This window comes from Rhinoraja longicauda, chromosome 6 (genome assembly GCF_053455715.1).
Source record: "Rhinoraja longicauda isolate Sanriku21f chromosome 6, sRhiLon1.1, whole genome shotgun sequence".
NCBI classification, from domain to species: Eukaryota; Metazoa; Chordata; class Chondrichthyes; order Rajiformes; family Arhynchobatidae; genus Rhinoraja; species Rhinoraja longicauda.
Window position 1 is genome coordinate 69,787,318 of NC_135958.1, and position 18,291 is coordinate 69,805,608.

The window sequence follows — 18,291 nt, forward strand, 5'->3', positions numbered from 1 at the left end:
AACAAACAATCAACAATTACAAGTGCAGGAAGGAACTGCAGATACTGGTTTGTCTGCAAGATAGACACAAAACGCTGGAGTAACTCAGCGGGTTGGGCACCATCTCTGGAGGAAAGGAATAGCGGATGTTACGGATCGGGACCCTTCTTCAGACCAAAAGTAGAGGTTTTGGGGGGGGTGAGGGGGGGGGGGGGAAGAGAAAAAAGGACCTCAGGTCGGGTGGAGCCCACGATGGCCCAGTTTTGGCTGTGGAAGATGTCACAAACAGAGGGGTACGAGGATGTGAACAGTGAAATACACTTAGGATGACAAGGGTGGGGGAGGGGAGGTGGGGAGAGAGAGAGGAGAGGGCAGGGAATGCAGGAGTTACTTTTAAAATGTAATTGCTTTGAGGCAATATCCAGAGATTGTCAGGATATTTCCAGAGATTGTCACATAAAAGAAAGTTCTTCCTGAGCAACATTTGTCACGGTACAAAGCGACACCTGCTACAGGTGCTATACGTGTGCGCAACTTTAAACCCTCACATGCAGCAACAGGCCCCTGTTATTGAACAGCCTTAACGAATGGTGGACAGACCTCCGATTTCAACCTGGAGACTCCAGCGGTTTGGACAATTCCACCTGTTACACGATAACTAAATCAATGCTTCTCAGTCGCTCGTAGAGTCGCAGCAGTTTGCCCGCAATGTCACTCGGATTCATTTCCTCGCCAAGGCACCTCTGGTCACGGAGTGACTGAATCTCTTTAAGAAGACCCTGAGGTAAAAAACCCAAAAGAAAGAAATGATAATTGGATGACTTTGAACAACTACAATGTGTCAGAAGGAACTGCAGATGCTGGATTATACTGAAGATAGACACAAAATGCAGGTGTAACTCAACAGGTCAGGCAGCATCTCTGGAGAGAAGGAATGGATGACATTTCGGGTCGAGACATGTCTGAAGAAGGGTCTTGACCCAAAACGCCCCCCCCCCCCCCTCTATTCCTCTTCAGAGATGCTGCCTGTCCCCGCTGAGTTACTCCAGCATTTTGTGTCTATCTTCTGACAACTACAACTTTTTTGGGGGCGGGGCGGTGGGGCTTCTGCAAAATAAATAAGATTCACGCCTGGGACAGACACAAAATGGTGGAGTAACTCAGCGGGTCAAGCTGCATCTCTGGAGAGAAGGAATACGTGATGTTACGCAGCGGTATGAACATTGATTTCTCTAATTTCAAGTAACTCCTGCAAATATACAGGTTTGTAATTGATTGGCTTCAGAAAATTGTCCCGAGTGTGGAGGATGCGAAAGTGGGATAACATAGAATTAACGTTGGGTTGATCGATGGTCGGTATGGACTTGGTGGGCCGAAGGGCCTCTATCCACGCTGTGTCTCAAACTCTAAAAACTCTAGGGAATACTCTGGTTGTTGTAACGGCTCCACTTATCCTCCAGAAGGTATCCAGTAACTCAGCTGGTATGGTGAATCAATCCTAAGACGTTACTCATTTATGGAAATCAGCTTGTTAACTTCACCAAACATTACCGTGGCCGTCAAATGTCGCACCAAGCCAAGGTATTAATATCCTATGTTCTCTAAATCCCTGTAAAGCGTCTTTGAGTATATGAAAAGCGCTATATAAATGTAATGTATTATTATTATTATTATTATTATTAAAAGGAAAACAGAATGAGGAATAGTTTATTCAGTGACATGACCTTTGAACAGGTTCATGGGCGCTAATACCACTGCACAGAGCAGCTGGCAATAGGGCAAACAGGTTTAGTTTTGTTTATTGTCACGTGTACCAAAGTACAGTGAAAAGCTTTAGTTGCGTGCTAACCAGTTAGCGGAAAGATTATACATGATTACAATCAAGCTATCCGCAGTGTGCAGATACATGATAAAGGGAATAATGTTTAGATAAAGTCCGGAAAAGTACAATTAAAGATCGTCCGACAGTCTCCAGTGAGGTAGATGGTAGCTCGGGGCTGCTCTCTAGTTGTTGGTAGAATGGTTCAGTTTCCTGATAACAGTTGATCATTGAATCAAGAGAGTCAAGAGTCAAACAAGGGTCTGAAGAAGGGTCTCGACCAAAAACATCACTCTCCATGTTCTCCACGGGTGCTGCCTGTCCTGCTGAGGTACTTCAGCACTTTATGTCCTTTTGTGTATTATCTCCAGTCCGGTAGATAGTAGCTCAGGACTGATCCTCTTTCCATGTTATATTGTGGTTTTGACTAGCTTTTGCTAATACCAAGATAGACAGAAAGTGCTGAAGTAACTCAGCGGGTCAGGCAGCAGCATCTCTGGAGAATATGGAGAGTTGACGTTTTGGATCGGGACCCTTCTTCAGATTGATTGCAGGGAGAGAGGAGAGACAGGTTTTTCGAGCAAAGCTTTTAGAGGCTTCATCCATGCTGTGAGACTCAGACCTCATTAGTCAGCATTGTAAAAAGAATACAAAATGCTGGGCTCCACTGCAGTTGGTTATGGAGAGTTTCCTATTTAGAACATAGAGAAATACAGCAAAAACAAAAACCAGGCCCTTCGGCCCACAGTGTCTATGTTGAACATGATGCCAAGATAAATTAATCTCATCTGCCTGCACATGATCCATATCCCTCCAGATTGATGGCCAGTTTCTTCCCAGCTGTTATCAGACAACTGAACCATCCTACCGCAACCAGAGAGCAGTCCTGAACTACTATCTACCTCATCGGGGACCCTCGGACTATCTTTGATTGGACGTTACTGGCTTTACCTTGCACTAAACGTTATTCCTTTATCATGTATATGTACACTGTGAATGGCTCAATTGTAATCATGTATTGTCTTTCCACTGGCTGGTTAGCACGCCATAAAAGCTTTTCTCTCTCTCCCTCTCTCCCTCCCTCCTTCCCTCCCCCTCTCTCTCTCACAGTCATGCCATTAATCTTGGGGGACGGTTTGTCAGTTACACGATGCCATGTGCTCTCAAGTACAGTCTGCCTTCCCAACATCTGCCCAGCACCTCGGCCCAGTCTCCGCAAGGATTCCCACTCTGCTTCCTGATCCCCGTACCTCTGTGCTGTGTGCCAGCTGTCTCAGAGACTGCACATGAAGGCCAGGCATCGAGCCACTGTGGGGAGCACTCTGCTCCAAAAGCATCTGTTCAACGTAAAAAAAACACACACATATAATCAATCAATTTGAGAGGATGCTAAAATGACATGCTTGCCATGAAGGTATTTTAACGAGCTCTGCCCACATTCTATGACCCTCTCAGGTATCTTTTTTTTTTACAAATACAATAACTGCCTGAATAAGAAATTTCAAAGCTTACTTCACCAAAAAAAAAAGGATTTAATTGATGCTACTTTTTTTTATCATGTCAGTATGTTGAAAAGTCTAAAGATAGACACAAAGTGCTGGAGTAACTCAGCAGGTCAGGCAGCATCTCTGGAGAAAATTTGGTAGGTGACGTTTCATGTCGGGTCCCTTCTACGGACTGATTGCAGGGGGATGGGGATTTGGGGGGGGGGGGGGGGGGGGGGGGGGGGGGAGGGGGAGGAATGTCCAGAAAGATGGAACATGCCTACTTTGAGGAAGTTCTCCTCCCTCTGCCTGTTTTGTTGAAAAGTCTGGTTCCATATCGTAGAAATATCATGCTGTTACTCCTGCTGAAATAAAAACAGGAAATGCTCAGCAGGTCAGGCAACATCTGCGGAAAGACAATTGGAATTTTGGGTCACGTGATCTGCATGGCACTTCCAATATTTTCTGTTTTAATTTCAGAAGGGACCCAACCCGAAACATCTCCAGTCCATGTAGAATTTTTCGAGGATGTAACTAGTAGAGTGGATAAGGGAGAACCAGTCGATGTGTTATATCTGGACTTTCAGAAGGCCTTCGACAAGGTCCCACATAGGAGATTGGTGTACAAACTTAAAGCACACGGTATTGAGGGTTCAGTGTTGAGGTGGATAGAAAATTGGTTGGCGGACAGGAAGCAAAGAGTAGGAATAAACGGGTCCTTTTCGGAATGGCAGGCAGTGACTAGTGGGGTACCGCAAGGCTCAGTGCTGGGACCCCAGTTATTTACAGTGTATATTAATGATTTGGACGAGGGAATTGCATGCAACATCTCTAAGTTTGCGGATGACACGAAGCTGGGTGGCAGTGTTAGCTGCGAGGAGGATGCTAGGAGGCTGTAGAGTGACTTGGATAGATTAGGTGAGTGGGCAAATGCATGGCAGATGCAATATAATGTGGATAAATGTGAGGTTATAACACTTTGGCGGCAAGAACAGGAAAGCAGAGTATTACCTGAATGGTGACCGATTGAGATAAGGGGAGATGCAACGTGACCTGGGTGTCATGGTGCACCAGTCATTGAAAGCAAGCGTGCAGGTGCAGCAGGCAGTGAAGAAAGCGAATGGTATGTTGGCATTCATAGCAAGAGGATTTGAGTTTAGGAGCAGGGAAGTTCTGCTGCAGTTGTACAAGGGCCTTGGTGAGACCGCACCTGGAGTATTGTGTGCAGTTTTGGTCTCCTAACCTGAGGAAGACGTTCTTGCCTTAGAGGGAGTACAGAGAAGGTTCACCAGATTGATCCCTGGGATGGCGGGACTTTCATATGAGGAAAGACTGGATAGACTGGGCTTGTACTCGCTGGAATTTAGAAGACTGAGGGGGGATCTTATAGAAACATATAAAATTCTTAAGGGGTTGGAGAGGCTAGATGCGGGAAGATTGTTCCCGATGTTGGGGGAGTCCAGAACCAGGGGTCACAGCTTAAGGATAAGGGGGAAGTCTTTTAGGACCGAGATGAGAAAACATTTCTTCACACAGAGAGTGGTGAGTCTGTGGAATTCTCTGCCACAGAAGGTAGTTGAGGCCAGTTCATTGGCTATATTTAAGAGGGAGTTAGATGTGGCCCTTTTTGCTAAAGGGATCAGGGGGTATGGAGAGAAGGCAGGTACAGGCTACTGAGCTGGATGATCAGCCATGATCATATTGAATGGCCTACTCCTGCACCTATTTTCTATGTTTCTATGTTTCTATGTTCTCTGAGTTGCTGCCTCACCCGCTGAGTTTCTCTAGCGTTTTGTGGGTCTTCCGTTTTTGTAAGCCAGCATCGGCAGTTTCTTGAGTCTCTATCCTTAACAAGGAGTATATGGTGCAAGGGGGAGGGATTCAAATTTTTAGGACATTGGAACCAGTTCTGGGAGAGGTGGGACCAGTACGAACAGGACGGTCTGCACCTGAGCTGGAATGGAACCAATGTCCTAGGGGGAGTGTTTGCTAGTGCTGTCGGGGAGGATTTAAACTAATGTGGCAGGGGGATGGGAGCAGGAGCAGAGAGACAGAGGGGTGTAAAATGAGGGTAGAAGCAACAGGTAGCAAGGTGAAAAGTAAAAGTGGTAGGCAGACAAATCCAGGGCAAAAATCAAAAAGGGCCACTTTTCAACATAATTGTATAAGGGGTAAGAGAGTTGTAAAAACAAGCCTGAAGGCTTTGTGTCTCAATGCAAGGAGTATACGTAATAAGGTGGATGAATTAAATGTGGAGATAGTTATTAATGATTATGATATAGTTGGGATTACGGAGACATGGCTCCAGGGTGACCAAGGCTGGGAGCTCAACATCCAGGGATATTCTATATTCAGGCGGGATAGACAGAAAGGAAAAGGAGGTGGGGTAGCGTTACTGGTTAGAGAGGAGATTAAAGCAGTGGAAAGGAAGGACATTCGCTTGGAGGAAGTGGAATCGATATGGGTAGAGCTACGAAACACTAAGGGGCAGAAAACGCTAGTGGGAGTTGTGTACAGGCCACCTAACAGCAGTAGTGAGGTTGGGGATGGCATCAAGCAGGAAATTAGAAATGCATGCACTAAAGGTGCAGCAGTTATAATGGGTGACTTCAATCTACATATAGATTGGGTGAACCAAACTGGCAGGGGTGCTGAGGAAGAGGATTTCTTGGAATGTTTGAGAGATGGTTTTCTAAACCAACATGTCGAGGAACCAACGAGAGAACTGGCCATTCTAGACTGGGTATTGAGTAATGAGGAAGGGTTAGTTAGCAGTCTTGTTGTGCGAGGCCCCTTGGGCAAGAGTGATCATAATATGGTAGAGTTCTTCATTAGGATGGAGAGTGACAAAGTCGATACAGAAACAAGTGTTCTGAACTTAAAGAAAGGTAACTTTGAGGGTATGACGCGTGAATTGTCCAAGATAGACTGGCGATTGATGCTGAAAGGGTTGACGGTGGACATGCAATGGAAGGCATTTAAAGGTCACATGGATGAACTACAACAAGTGTTCATCCCAGTTTGGCAAAAGAACAAACCAGGAAAGGTAATGCATCCGTGGCTAACAAGGGAAATCAAGGATAGTATTAAAACAAAAGATGAAGCATACAGATTAGCCAGAAAAAGTAGCATACCAGAGGACTGGGAGAAATTCAGAGTCCAGCAGAGGAGGACAAAGGGCTTAATTAGGAAAGGGAAAATAGATTATGAGGGAAAACTGGCAAGGAACATAAAAACAGACTGCAAAAGCTTTTATAGATATGTCAAGAGAAAAAGATTAGTTAAGGCAAATGTAGGTCCCTTGCAGTCGGAAACAGGTGAATTGATCATAGGGAACAAGGAGATGGCAGACCAATTGAACAAATACTTTGGTTCTGTCTTCACTAAGGAAGACATAAACTGTCTGCCGGAAATAGCGGGGGACCGGTGGTCTAATGAGATGGAGGAACTGAGGGAAATCCAGGTTAGTCGGGAAGTGGTGTTAGGTAAATTAAATGGATTAAAGGCAGATAAATCCCCAGGGCCAGATAGGCTGCATCCCAGAGTGCTTAAGGAAGTAGCCTCAGAAATAGTGGATGCATTAGTGATAATTTTTCAAAACTCTTTAGATTCTGGAGTAGTTCCTGAGGACTGGAGGGTAGCTAATGTAACCCCACTTTTTAAAAAGGGAGGGAGAGAGAAAACGGGGAATTATAGACCAGTTAGCCTAACATCGGTAGTGGGGAAAATGCTAGAGTCAGTTATTAAAGATGTGATAGCATCACATTTGGAAAGTGGTGAAATCATCGGACAAAGTCAGCATGGATTTACCAAAGGCAAATCATGTCTGACGAATCTTATAGAATTTATCGACGATGTAACTAGTAGAGTGGATAAGGGAGAACCAGTCGATGTGTTATATCTGGACTTTCAGAAGGCCTTCGACAAGGTCCCACATAGGAGATTGGTGTACAAACTTAAAGCACACGGTATTGAGGGTTCAGTTTTGAGGTGGATAGAAAATTGGTTGGCGGACAGGAAGCAAAGAGTAGGAATAAACGGGTCCTTTTCAGAATGGCAGGCAGTGACTAGTGGGGTACCGCAAGGCTCAGTGCTGGGACCCGTTATTTACAGTGTATATTAATGATTTGGACGAGGGAATTGAATGCAACATCTCTAAGTTTGCGGATGACACGAAGCTGGGTGGCAGTGTTAGCTGCGAGGAGGATGCTAGGAGGCTGCAGAGTGACTTGGATAGATTAGGCGAGTGGGCAAATGCATGGCAGATGCAATATAATGTGGATAAATGTGAGGTTATCCACTTTGGTGGCAAGAACAGGAAAGCAGAGTATTACCTGAATGGTGACCGATTGGGAGAAGGGGAGATGCAACGTGACCTGGGTGTCATGGTGCACCAGTCATTGAAAGCAAGCATGCAGGTGCAGCAGGCAGTGAAGAAAGCGAATGGTATGTTGGCATTCATAGCAAGAGGATTTGAGTTTAGGAGCAGGGAGGTTCTGCTGCAGTTGTACAGGGCCTTGGTGAGACCGCACCTGGAGTATTGTGTGCAGTTTTGGTCTCCTAACCTGAGGAAAGACGTTCTTGCCTTAGAGGGAGTACAGAGAAGGTTCACCAGATTAATCCCTGGGATGGCGGGACTTGCATATGAGGAAAGACTGGATAGACTAGGCTTGTACTCGCTGGAATTTAGAAGACTGAGGGGGGATCTTATAGAAACATATAAAATTCTTAAGTAGTTGGAGAGGCTAGATGCGGGAAGATTGTTCCCGATGTTGGGGGAGTCCAGAACCAGGGGTCACAGCTTAAGGATAAGGGGGAAGTCTTTTAGGACCGAGATGGGAAAACATTTCTTCACACAGAGAGTGGTGAGTCTGTGGAATTCTCTGCCACAGAAGGTAGTTGAGGCCAGTTCATTGGCTATATTTAAGAGGGAGTTAGATGTGGCCCTTTTTGCTAAAGGGATCAGGGGGTATGGAGAGAAGGCAGGTACAGGCGACTGAGCTGGATGATCAGCCATGATCATATTGAATGGCGGTGCAGGCTCGAAGGGCCGAATGGCCTACTCCTGCACCTATTTTCTATGTCTATGTTTCTACAAGGTTCTCTTCCAGTAGTTTTCTCATCCAGTTAATTGACTTCTTAGGGGTTATGTGGTTATGTGGAAGAATTGTGTTGTAGTTTCAATTCCATTACCATTCCCTGGTGAGTTAGTTGGTGAGAAGCCGCAGGAGCTTAATTCAAAGCTCTCCACACATGGCCACTGACATTATTCTAAAATGTCAAACAAAATTCGATCAAATCCCATTAACTGCAGGAAAAAGGAGGTGTCCTTTAAACAGCAAGGATTTTTTTGTTGGATTCTCCTTTCATTTTAATTGACTGGTTTTAGATGATTGATTAATAGTGCACAAGGGCAACATGTTAAAGTAAACCAATTTCCACACCACGCATTGCGATCATAACGAAAACCGTTTCGACAGCTCCATTTAATATGATTGCAGAAACCAAGAGAAACAATTGAACTGGATTTACAAAGATTCAGCTATTAAGGGAAATAATGCTAGTCCACAAACTAGCACAGACACAAAGGGACAAATGGTCACCTTCTATGCGGTACGATTCGATACATGAACAATTGTGGGCAGCACACTGGCGCAGCTGGTAGAGTTAGAAACATAGAAAATAGGTGCAGGAGTAGGCCATTCGGCCCTTCAAGCCTGCACCGCCATTCAATATAATCATGGCTGATCATCCAACTCAGTATCCCGTACCTGCCTTCTCTCCATACCACCTGATCCCTTTAGCCACAAGGGCCACATCTAACTCCCTCTTAAATATAGCCAATGCACTGGCCTCAACTACCTTCTGTGGCAGAGAATTCCACAGATTCACCACTCTCTGTGTGAAAAAAAACTTTCTCATCTCGGTCCTAAAAGACTTCCTTCCCCCTTATCCTTAAACTGTGACCCCTTGTTCTGGACTTCCCCAACATCAGGAACAATCTTCCTGCATCTAGCCTGTCCAACCCCTTAAGAATTTGTAAGTTTCTATAAGATTCCCCCCTCAATCTTCTAAATTCCAGCGAGTACAAGCCGAGTCTATCCAGTCTTTCTTCATATGAAAGTCCTGCCATCCCAGGAATCAATCTGGTGAACCTTCTCTGTACTCCCTCTATGGCAAGAATGTCTTTCCTCAGATTAGGAGACTTTCCTCAGTTGCGGCCTCACAACGCCTCATAGTTTGATCCTGAGCTCGGCTGCTGTCCGTGGGACAGGGTGCGTTTCCTCTGGGTGCTCCGGTTTCCTCCCACATCCCGAAGACGTGTGTGTTTTTTGTAAATTGTCCCTAGTGTGTAGAAAGTGGATATCAAAGTGGGATGACAGAGAACTAGTGTAAACGGGTGATCGATGATCAATGTCAACTCGGTGGGTGGAAGGGCCTGTTTCCATGCTGTATCTCGAAACTAAACTAAAATAGGGTGAAAGGCCTGGATAGTGTAAATTTGGAGAGGATGTTTCCACGAGGGAGAGAGTCTAGGGCCAGAGGCCATAGCCTCAGAATAAATGGACGTGCCTTTAGAATGGAGATGAGGAGGAATTTCTTTAGTCAGAATTCATTGCCACAGATGGCTGTGGAGGCCGTCAATGGATAATTTTAAGGCAGAGATTGACAGATTCTTGATTGACAAGGGTACCAGGGGTAGACACAAAATGCTGGAGTAACTCAGCGGGACAGGCAGCATCTCTGGAGAGAAGGAATGGGTGATGTTTTGGGTCAAGACCATTCTTCAGAAACGTCACCCATTCCTTCTCCCCACAGATGCTGCCTGTCCCGCTGAATTACTCCAGCATTTTGTGCCTACCTGCGATTTAAACCAGCATCTGTAGTTCTTTCCTACACTGGGTGTCAGGGGTTATGGGGAGAAGGCAGGAGAATGGGATTGAGAGGGAAAGATAGATCAGGCATGATTGGATGGCGGAGTAGACGTGATGGGCCCAATGGCCTAATTCTGTTCTTAGAACATTCACTTTTAAACAGTCGGCGAAGGTTTTGGCATCGCAGAGTATCCCACAGCAGGAGACAGCTGGTAGCATTCAGTACAACTGGCAAGGATCAGTCCAGGTCACTGATGAGGCAGTGAAAAGCCCACCGAGACAGACGATGGTTGTGTTTCAGGAGTGACTGTCGTCTTCCTACCTGGACCCGCCTAGTGAGTGCCTGATGTAGGAAACAAAACACGGACAGCGAGGAACACTCCATCACCACCTCCACTGCACTGATTGCACCATCAACTGAGAAATTGGTGACTTCAACCTGCAGACAAAGAAATGGGAGAAGAGACAAAGGTTCTGAGGTGATACGAGGAACTGGAGATGCTGGAATCTTGAGCATCAAACACAAAGTGCTGAAGTAACTCAGAGGAACAGTCGGTAGAGTTTCTGCCTCACTGCGCCAGAAACCCGGGTTCAATCCTGACTAAAGGTGCTGTCTGTAGAGTTTGTACCTTCTCCCTGTGACCGCGTGGGTTTTCTCCAGGCATTCTAGCTTTCTCCCACATTTCAAAGAGATCCAGGGTTGTAGGTTTGTAGGTTAATTGGCTTCTGTAAAATTGTCCCTCGTGTGCATAGGTAATTGCTGGTCGGTGCGGACTCAGTAGGCCAAATGACCTGTTTCCAAGCTGTATCTCTAAACTAATCTAATGCGAAAAGGTGATAGAAGGTTAGTGTGGACCCGGTGGGCCAAAGGGCCTGTTTGCATGCTGTGTCTCTGAACTATTGTTAGTTATTGTTAGTTTTTTTAATATACTGAACTTTTCATGTTGTTTATGATGGATGGTGTTTACAGTTGACTATGTCTACATAATTGTTGTACAATTGCAAGTAAGAATTTTATTGTTTCATTTCAGGACATTTTACAATAAAACACCCTTGATCCTGCTGTGACTCTGAGATTTCCTCTCCTGCACAGTTTAAGCCTCTTCATAGTGGGTTGGTGGTACAACCCCAGCGTCTGGCCACTGACCAGTTACCTTCTTGGTGAGTATGTGGACACTGCTACCATCCTGTGCTGTACAGTGTACAACTGGGCCAGGCTGCATCCTTAACGCCTCCATCTCAGAGTTTGTCGACAGCAGCCATTGGAGGACTTTTGAACCATCGTTTGCCTCGTTTCCTGGGGGAACAGTCACAAAATAGCTCAGTGCAAGATTCTGGAGAGGAAGGAGCACTTTACGACCAAATAATTCTGAAAACGTTTGGCAATGATCACAGGGGCGGCAGCTGCCTTACAGCACCAGAGACCCGGGTTCGATCCTGACTATGGGTGCTGGCTGTACGGAGTTTGTACGTTCTACCTGTGACCTGCGTGGGTTTTTTCCGAGATATATGCGGTTTCCTCCTACACTCCAAACACGCACAGGTTTGTAGGCTAAATAGCTTGGTATAAATGTTAAATTGTCCCTTGTGTAGGATAGTGTTAATGTATGGGTATCGCTGGTCGGTGCGAACTCAGTGGGCCGAAGAGCCTGTTTCTCACGCTTGTTTCTCAATGCTTCTCCGGCATCCTAATTTTCGCTGAAATCACTGACAAGTCTGTGATTACTTGAGAGTTTTGAAATATAACATCTTGTCCGGGTTACTTGAAAACCAAGCTTCACGGTAACAAGGCATAAACTGGATTGACTTCCAGTTTACTAATAGCAGTATTAAGGAATTTAATTTTAAACGTGGTTAAATGGATTTTTGTGCGGAGTGTGGGCATTCTGGACACAAAGTGCTGGGGCAACTCAGCAAGTCAGGCAGTATCCTGGAGATCATATAGTTGGGTGAGTGGGCTGAGGAATGGTCAATGGAGTTTAATGCAGATAAGTGTGAGGTGTTGAATATTGGGAAGTCAAACTCGGGCAGGACTTTCACAGTGAAAAGCAGGGCCCTGGGGAGTGTTGTAAAGCAGAAGGATCTAGGAGTGTAGGTACATAGTTCGTTGAAAGTTCCTTGAAAGTGATGTCACAGGTAGATAGGATGGTAAGAAGGCTTTCAGTATATTGGTCCTCATCAGTCAGGGTATTGAGTATGGAAGTGAGGATGTTATGTCACAGTTGTACAAGATGTTGGTGAGGCTGCATTTTCAGTATTTTGTTCAGTTTTGGCCACCCTGCTGTAGGAAGGATGTTCTTAAGCTGGAAAGAATGCAGAGAAGATTTACGAGGATGTTGCCAGGACTTGAGGGCCTGAGCTATAGAGAGAGGTTGTGCAGGCTAGGATTTTATTCCTTGGAATCAGGAGGATGATGGGTGATCTTAGAGATGTGTAAGATTATGAGGGGAATAGATAGGGTGAATGCACTGAGTCATGTACCCAGACAAATCAAGAACCAGAGGACATAAATTTAAGGTGCGAAAGAAAATATTTAACAGGAACCTGAGGAGCAGCCTTTTTTTTTTACACAAAGGGTGGTGGATATATGGAACAAGCTGCCAAAGGTGGTAGTTGAGGTAGGTACTGAAACTATATTTAAAATACATTTGTACAGGTACATGGATAGAAATGTTTTAGAGGGATACTAGTCGGGCGTGGACCCGTTGGGCTCAAACCCCTCCTGCGGGCCCAGCAACCCTCCCCCAACTGTCGACCCGTGGAACCCTTGCCGGCTGGGGAGTCTCCCCCGGGGCCAGGGGCGTGTGAGGGGGAGAGAAAAGGGGAGAGAGAGCCACTCACCCAGGCCCCGCGACGGCCAGCAGCAGGAAAGCTCTCCTCACCCCCCCCACCCCCCCAATTGGCCGCCACTCCCGTAGCTCGGGCGGGTCCTCCCTCAACTGTGCACGCGCGGATCCGGCGGCCATCTTACGTAAGTATTAGATCAACGGGCCCCGACTGCGGAGGCACGGACCCGTTGGGTTCCCATTGTGACGTCGAACACGGCTGACGGACAGGGCAAATGGAAAAGGGATTTATTAAAGTCTAAAAAGTGACTTTTAAAGGTTAAAAAGTGAATAACTTAAAATATAACAACCAGTTGAACCACAGGCCAATGGTGAGCGAGGTGGGCCTAAAATTGTTGCGCTATCGTGTACCATTTTGGCTGTATTTTGGGAACAAATATATCCACAAACCCACAAATATACATGATGAGAGTTCTTAGTAATATATAGATGGACCAAATGCAGTACATTGGACTGGTATAGACGAGGCATGGGCAAGTTGGGCCAAAGGGCCTGTTTCATTGCTGTATTACTCTATGACTGAATTTTACTGCTGTCGGGCATTAAATACCATGGAAGAGCCGATGTTGTTTTCTTTACCTCTAAACTTGTTTACATTCTATAAATACTGGGAGATGGAAAAAACAGGCTGCTTGAACTCCGTGGGGGAGGTTGACTAAGGGAAGCCATTTGCTGAAGCCACCAGGTCACATTTACAAACTCTTTAAAGCCGTCTAAACAAACAACATTTGGAAAGGCTGCATGACTGTTCCGCAGCCTGTTTTCTCATTGTCCACACCAACCATTGTACCTTACTGAAGTCCTGATGACAAAACATACAGCTTATGATGACAAAGCCAGCTGCAACAATTGCCAGCGACTGCCTTTAGTCCCACGAGTTCATGTTACTCTCATACCTTGGTCCTGAAAAAGTTCTGGAACATTCCATTGACAAGGACTGCCAAAAGCAGCAGTTCAAAGATATCTGCAGAACTATTTTGTCCCTTAGTTTCAGGGGCAGAGCATAACTACTAAAGGGATCAGGGGGTATGGAGAGAAGGCAGGTACAGGCTACTGAGTTGGATGATAAGCCATGATCATATTGAATGGCGGTGCAGGCTCGAAGGGCCGAATGGCCTACTCCTGCACCTATTTTCTATGTTTCTATGTAACTGGATGCTTGAATTTTCCATAGGTTGGCAGTCCATGGAAACCCAGTGTGTGAAGGTAGTTTCTGGGATTACAAAGTTAAAAGCAACAAATATTGCAGTTCATCATTCAAAAGAGAAAAAAGTTCCTCACCTGTGCCAATATCTTTCAGAGCGACATCCATCAGATGAGAGGACAACTTGATGGAAGCTGTAAACAGCCCACCACCAGTCCTATCCTTGAACAGGCCACTCAGAGAGCCATTGACCATTTTGTTGCTTTTAATGCCTTTGCTCTCAGAGTGCAGAGCAGAACGCAAGAAGATCTCCAACGGATCTGGTGGGGCAGGTCTGTGATTCAGGTGTGGCCTTGTTTCACTTGCTCCTCCACTGTGAACGTGCAAGCAGTCTAACAAATCAATGATGCGCGTGGTTAAGGGCAAGCAGATGTCGTCATGTTCTGCGGGTCCTGGAGACGATGAGGGCCCAGGTGAGGCGGGCCAGCTGCGAGCAGTCCTCACCCTGAGATGGTTCAAGTCGTAATGGAGAAGGCAGTGAACAGACACAGGAAGCGGCAGAGAGCCGTCTTGCCCGGAGTTCAAGGGGACTGCAACCTCCATCTTCTCTCCGGGCGGAAGCTCGCCGATGGCAAAGGCAGAGGTGTAGGCCGTGCTGTCCGATCCTTTGGCCAAAGACAAGGACTGGGTGACGAGCTGGATGCAGAAAGACCACCCGTGCTCCAGGGACCAGTTGCTGAGGTTCTCCAAAACGCACGAGATGACCAACGAATCCTGGAGCAAAACTCGGTTCCACTTTGCAGTGATGCGGCAGCGGAAGGGTTGCTCGGAAGGTTCCGTTCCTTTCTCCTGACCGGACAGCAGCGCGCAGCAGATGTTGAAGACCTGGTTCAGTCCTTTGAGGGCCGCGTCTTTCTGCTGCATTATGCCCTTCAAAGAAGCGATTCTGTGAAGGAGAGAAAGAGAATACAGTGAATTTATGCCCTAATTTATGTTCTTACTTCATGTCTTAATTCCCCCCCCCCCCCCCCGTCCCTTCCTGCATATCTGCCACAGCTGGAGTCCGTCTTCACCGCAGGTCCAGCTGCCGAGTAGCAACAAGCTACCTAACTCTGCCGCTCAAGTTGGTCAGGCATTCTGCAGTTGAACAGCTCCTTAAGCTAGAGACACTGTCGCCTACATCTAGGAATAGTTCAGCAAAGCAAACATGAAACCTAGCGGCTTCTCTCTGCACTTCTTAGTGCTTCTGAGAAAACCAGAACTGGAAGCTTTAACATGAGGATCAACCTCGCACTTCATAAAGTCGGACGACACAGGAGCAGAATTAGGCCATTCAGTCCTACTCTGCCATTCGATCATGGCTGATATTTTTTTCCATCTCAATCCCATTCTTCTGCCTTTTTCCTGTAACTTTTTTGCCCTTACTAATCAAGTACCAATCAATCTCCGCTTTAAAAATACCCAATGTCTTGCTCCACCACCTTCCATGGCAATGAATTCCACAGATTCACCACCCACTGGCTAAAGAAGAAATTCCCCATCTCCATTCTAAAGGTACGTTCTTTTATTCTGACGCTGTGCCCTCTGGTCCGAGACTCTCCCACTACTGGAAACATCATCTCCATATCCATTCTGTATAGGCCTTTCATTATTCGATAGGTTTCAGAGATTCTCCTTCCCCCCACATCATCCTTCTCAACTCCAGCAAGTACAGGCCCAAAGTTTTCAAACGTTTATATGTTAACCCAAGTAGCCCCAGGGTCATGCTCGTACCTGTCCGAGACACTGCTAATCCCAGAGAGAAGGTCCTTAATGCTTTGTCCTGCAGTGGCTGCGTGGAGCTTCGTGGTCGGGGCTTCACGTAGTGAGGGGGATAAGGTGCAGGCCATCACTTTCCCCTTCTCTGTCAGTGCTACTAACTGAATGTCACCTGATCCAAAGAAAAACATGCGGTCAAGGTCAAGGTCAAGAGGGAGGGCGGGACAGAGCTGGCAAGTGATAGGTGGATACAGGTAGTCATTTATCCATGTTCTCCAGAGATGCTGCCTGACCTGCTGTGTTACTCCAGCACCTTGTGTCTTTTTTTTTGTAAACCAATATCTGCAGTTCCTTGTGTCTTCAATGCTCGTGAACTACATTGAAGCGATGTGAAAGAGCTGGAGCTACCGTATTGATGCAAATTACTTTGCACTCTTTGATCGTGAAAGTCAGGCAGCATCTGTGGAGAGAGTAACAGAGTTAACATTGCAGGCTGTGGACTCACTCTCTAAACCAGGGCAAGGGCCCAGACCAATTACCTTCGGCTGTTGGTGAAGGCCTGGAAAGAGCTACAACTCCGCAGATGTTCAGACTGATGGGGATAAGGATGGAGGGCAAGTCTCCATCAGGGTGACCGCTCCTCATATCTGCCGTCCTGCCAGAAGATGAATTCTCGCCACACTGAAACTCAACGCCAAAAACGTCCGAGCAAGTGGTGTAATAAAGTGTACTGGCGCGACAACAAGCACTGACGACGGGGCCTTGAACGTGGTACTCAACGAAACTGGGAGCCCACATCTCCATCTGAAGGCTGGACTTGATGATCACCACTTTGCCATCTTTCCCGACCACAACAATGCTATTGGGAACCGGGGGCTTGGCCCCTGATGACTGGCGATCCTGGTCATCGTCCATTTTCCGTTTTAATGACAAAAGTCCAATAAAGGCCACCGGCTGTTCGAGGTGCAGAAGGACCGTTGTTCGAGACGAGTGACCTTTGGCCTCAGGTCGGGTGTACTTCACTGGCAAGAAGCAAACCTGCCCGTCCAACAGTCCACACAGTACGACAGGTGAACACAACATGCTGGCATCCACGTTAAAGAGGAGGCTGAAGACCGACGACTGAAGGCAGGGGTAATCTTCACTGCCCTGTTGCTCGTTTTCAACGCGAGGATAAATGCAACACAACACAGGTGGGTGGGTCAGTTCGGGATTTTTGTCACAGAGCAGTAAGTTAGGATGAGAAGTCAACTCTATCTCCTCAATCTTCTGACACATCTGGCCCTGACGGTCTGCTGATGGCAGTCCGAAGGTCTTTATCTTCCATTTCCGCCCCTCCTCCGTCACCATCACAATCTCTTTGTCCACAGCAATGAAGGAGCAGACTGTAGAGTCTCTGACAATGCAGTGCTCGATACCCACCGTAAAGACAGGAGGCACGTTACAGCCAGAGTCACCCCCTGACTGGGAAGGATTCAGGGACAATTCCGCTTTGGCAGCACTGGAACAAAAAAAGAAAGGGAACATTTGCCGCTGCATGGAAATATAGACAAGAACATTCCAATAAAATGAGCAACAAAATTTACAATGTACGATCATCGATCAAAATTAATGCAGCGGTCAGATCCATAAACCGTGTCTCAATTAGTGGTTCAAATGCATTTTTCATTGCAAAGTTTTTACGGATAATAGGACAATCGCAGGGAAAACTCAGAGATTCACTGATACCGAGGAATGTGTTGGATGCAGATAGCAGCAATGGAAGGTCGACAAAAGTCTACAATAAGGCCGAGGACTCCTGGAAGCCCAGCAGTCCCGAGAGGATTATGCATTTTGTCTCGCTAACTAAAACAGGATCCAGGTGAATGTTATTCAGGATCTGTACTTTGTTATTTTTGTTCCTAAAACAGATGTTTGTTTGACCTGCTTATATTTCCTGTGATTTTATTTTAGCACTAGACACAAGCCATAACAAAGCAATTTTTGCTTCAACGGTCTGATTGCCGGTTTCCAGGTTAATTAGACAAACTGCCCTTTGTACTTTACTGAAACTCTTGATGGCAAAAGAACCGTCCAAAACAAACCGTGATAAAATCAGCAGCAAACGTTGTTAGTGTCTGCAGTTGGTCAAATTAAGCGTGGTTCAAATGAGCGCAAGCAACAGCTGGACCTCAGTCACAGTATGCAGGAAATTAAGGTTTGGGTGCGAACGGAGAGGAGGAGAAGGGAAAGAAGTTGTCCGAAGAAGGGTCGCCACCCGAAACATCACCTACCCATGTTCTTCAGGGATGGAGCCTGACCTGCTGAGTTACTCCAGCACTTTGTGTCTTTCTACAGAAGGAAATTGCCAATGGAGGTGAAAATTCAGGAATTATTCATTTATCGT

The 18,291-nt window shown here is 46.3% G+C and overlaps 1 protein-coding gene across 5 annotated transcripts in view; it reads right to left on the minus strand.

Moving 5' to 3' along the window:
* The window catches only part of faap100 (FA core complex associated protein 100), a 29,678-nt gene that overhangs the window by 1,031 nt on the left and 10,356 nt on the right, over nt 1-18,291 (minus strand). The window contains exons 3-9 of one of the 5 annotated variants that reach the window (XM_078401275.1): nt 16,445-17,406; nt 15,921-16,077; nt 14,285-15,093; nt 11,312-11,454; nt 10,480-10,596; nt 3,049-3,135; nt 580-758 (exon numbers count right to left, since the gene is read on the minus strand). In XM_078401275.1, the coding sequence (XP_078257401.1) occupies nt 627-758; nt 3,049-3,135; nt 10,480-10,596; nt 11,312-11,454; nt 14,285-15,093; nt 15,921-16,077; nt 16,445-17,406 (2,407 nt within the window). In that variant the 3' untranslated portion in view covers nt 580-626. Of the gene's footprint in view, nt 1-579; nt 759-3,048; nt 3,136-3,579; nt 3,648-10,479; nt 10,597-11,311; nt 11,455-14,284; nt 15,094-15,920; nt 16,078-16,444; nt 17,407-18,291 lie in introns of those variants that run through there. The other 4 variants (XM_078401276.1, XM_078401278.1, XM_078401277.1 and 1 more) reach the window with 4 other exon arrangements.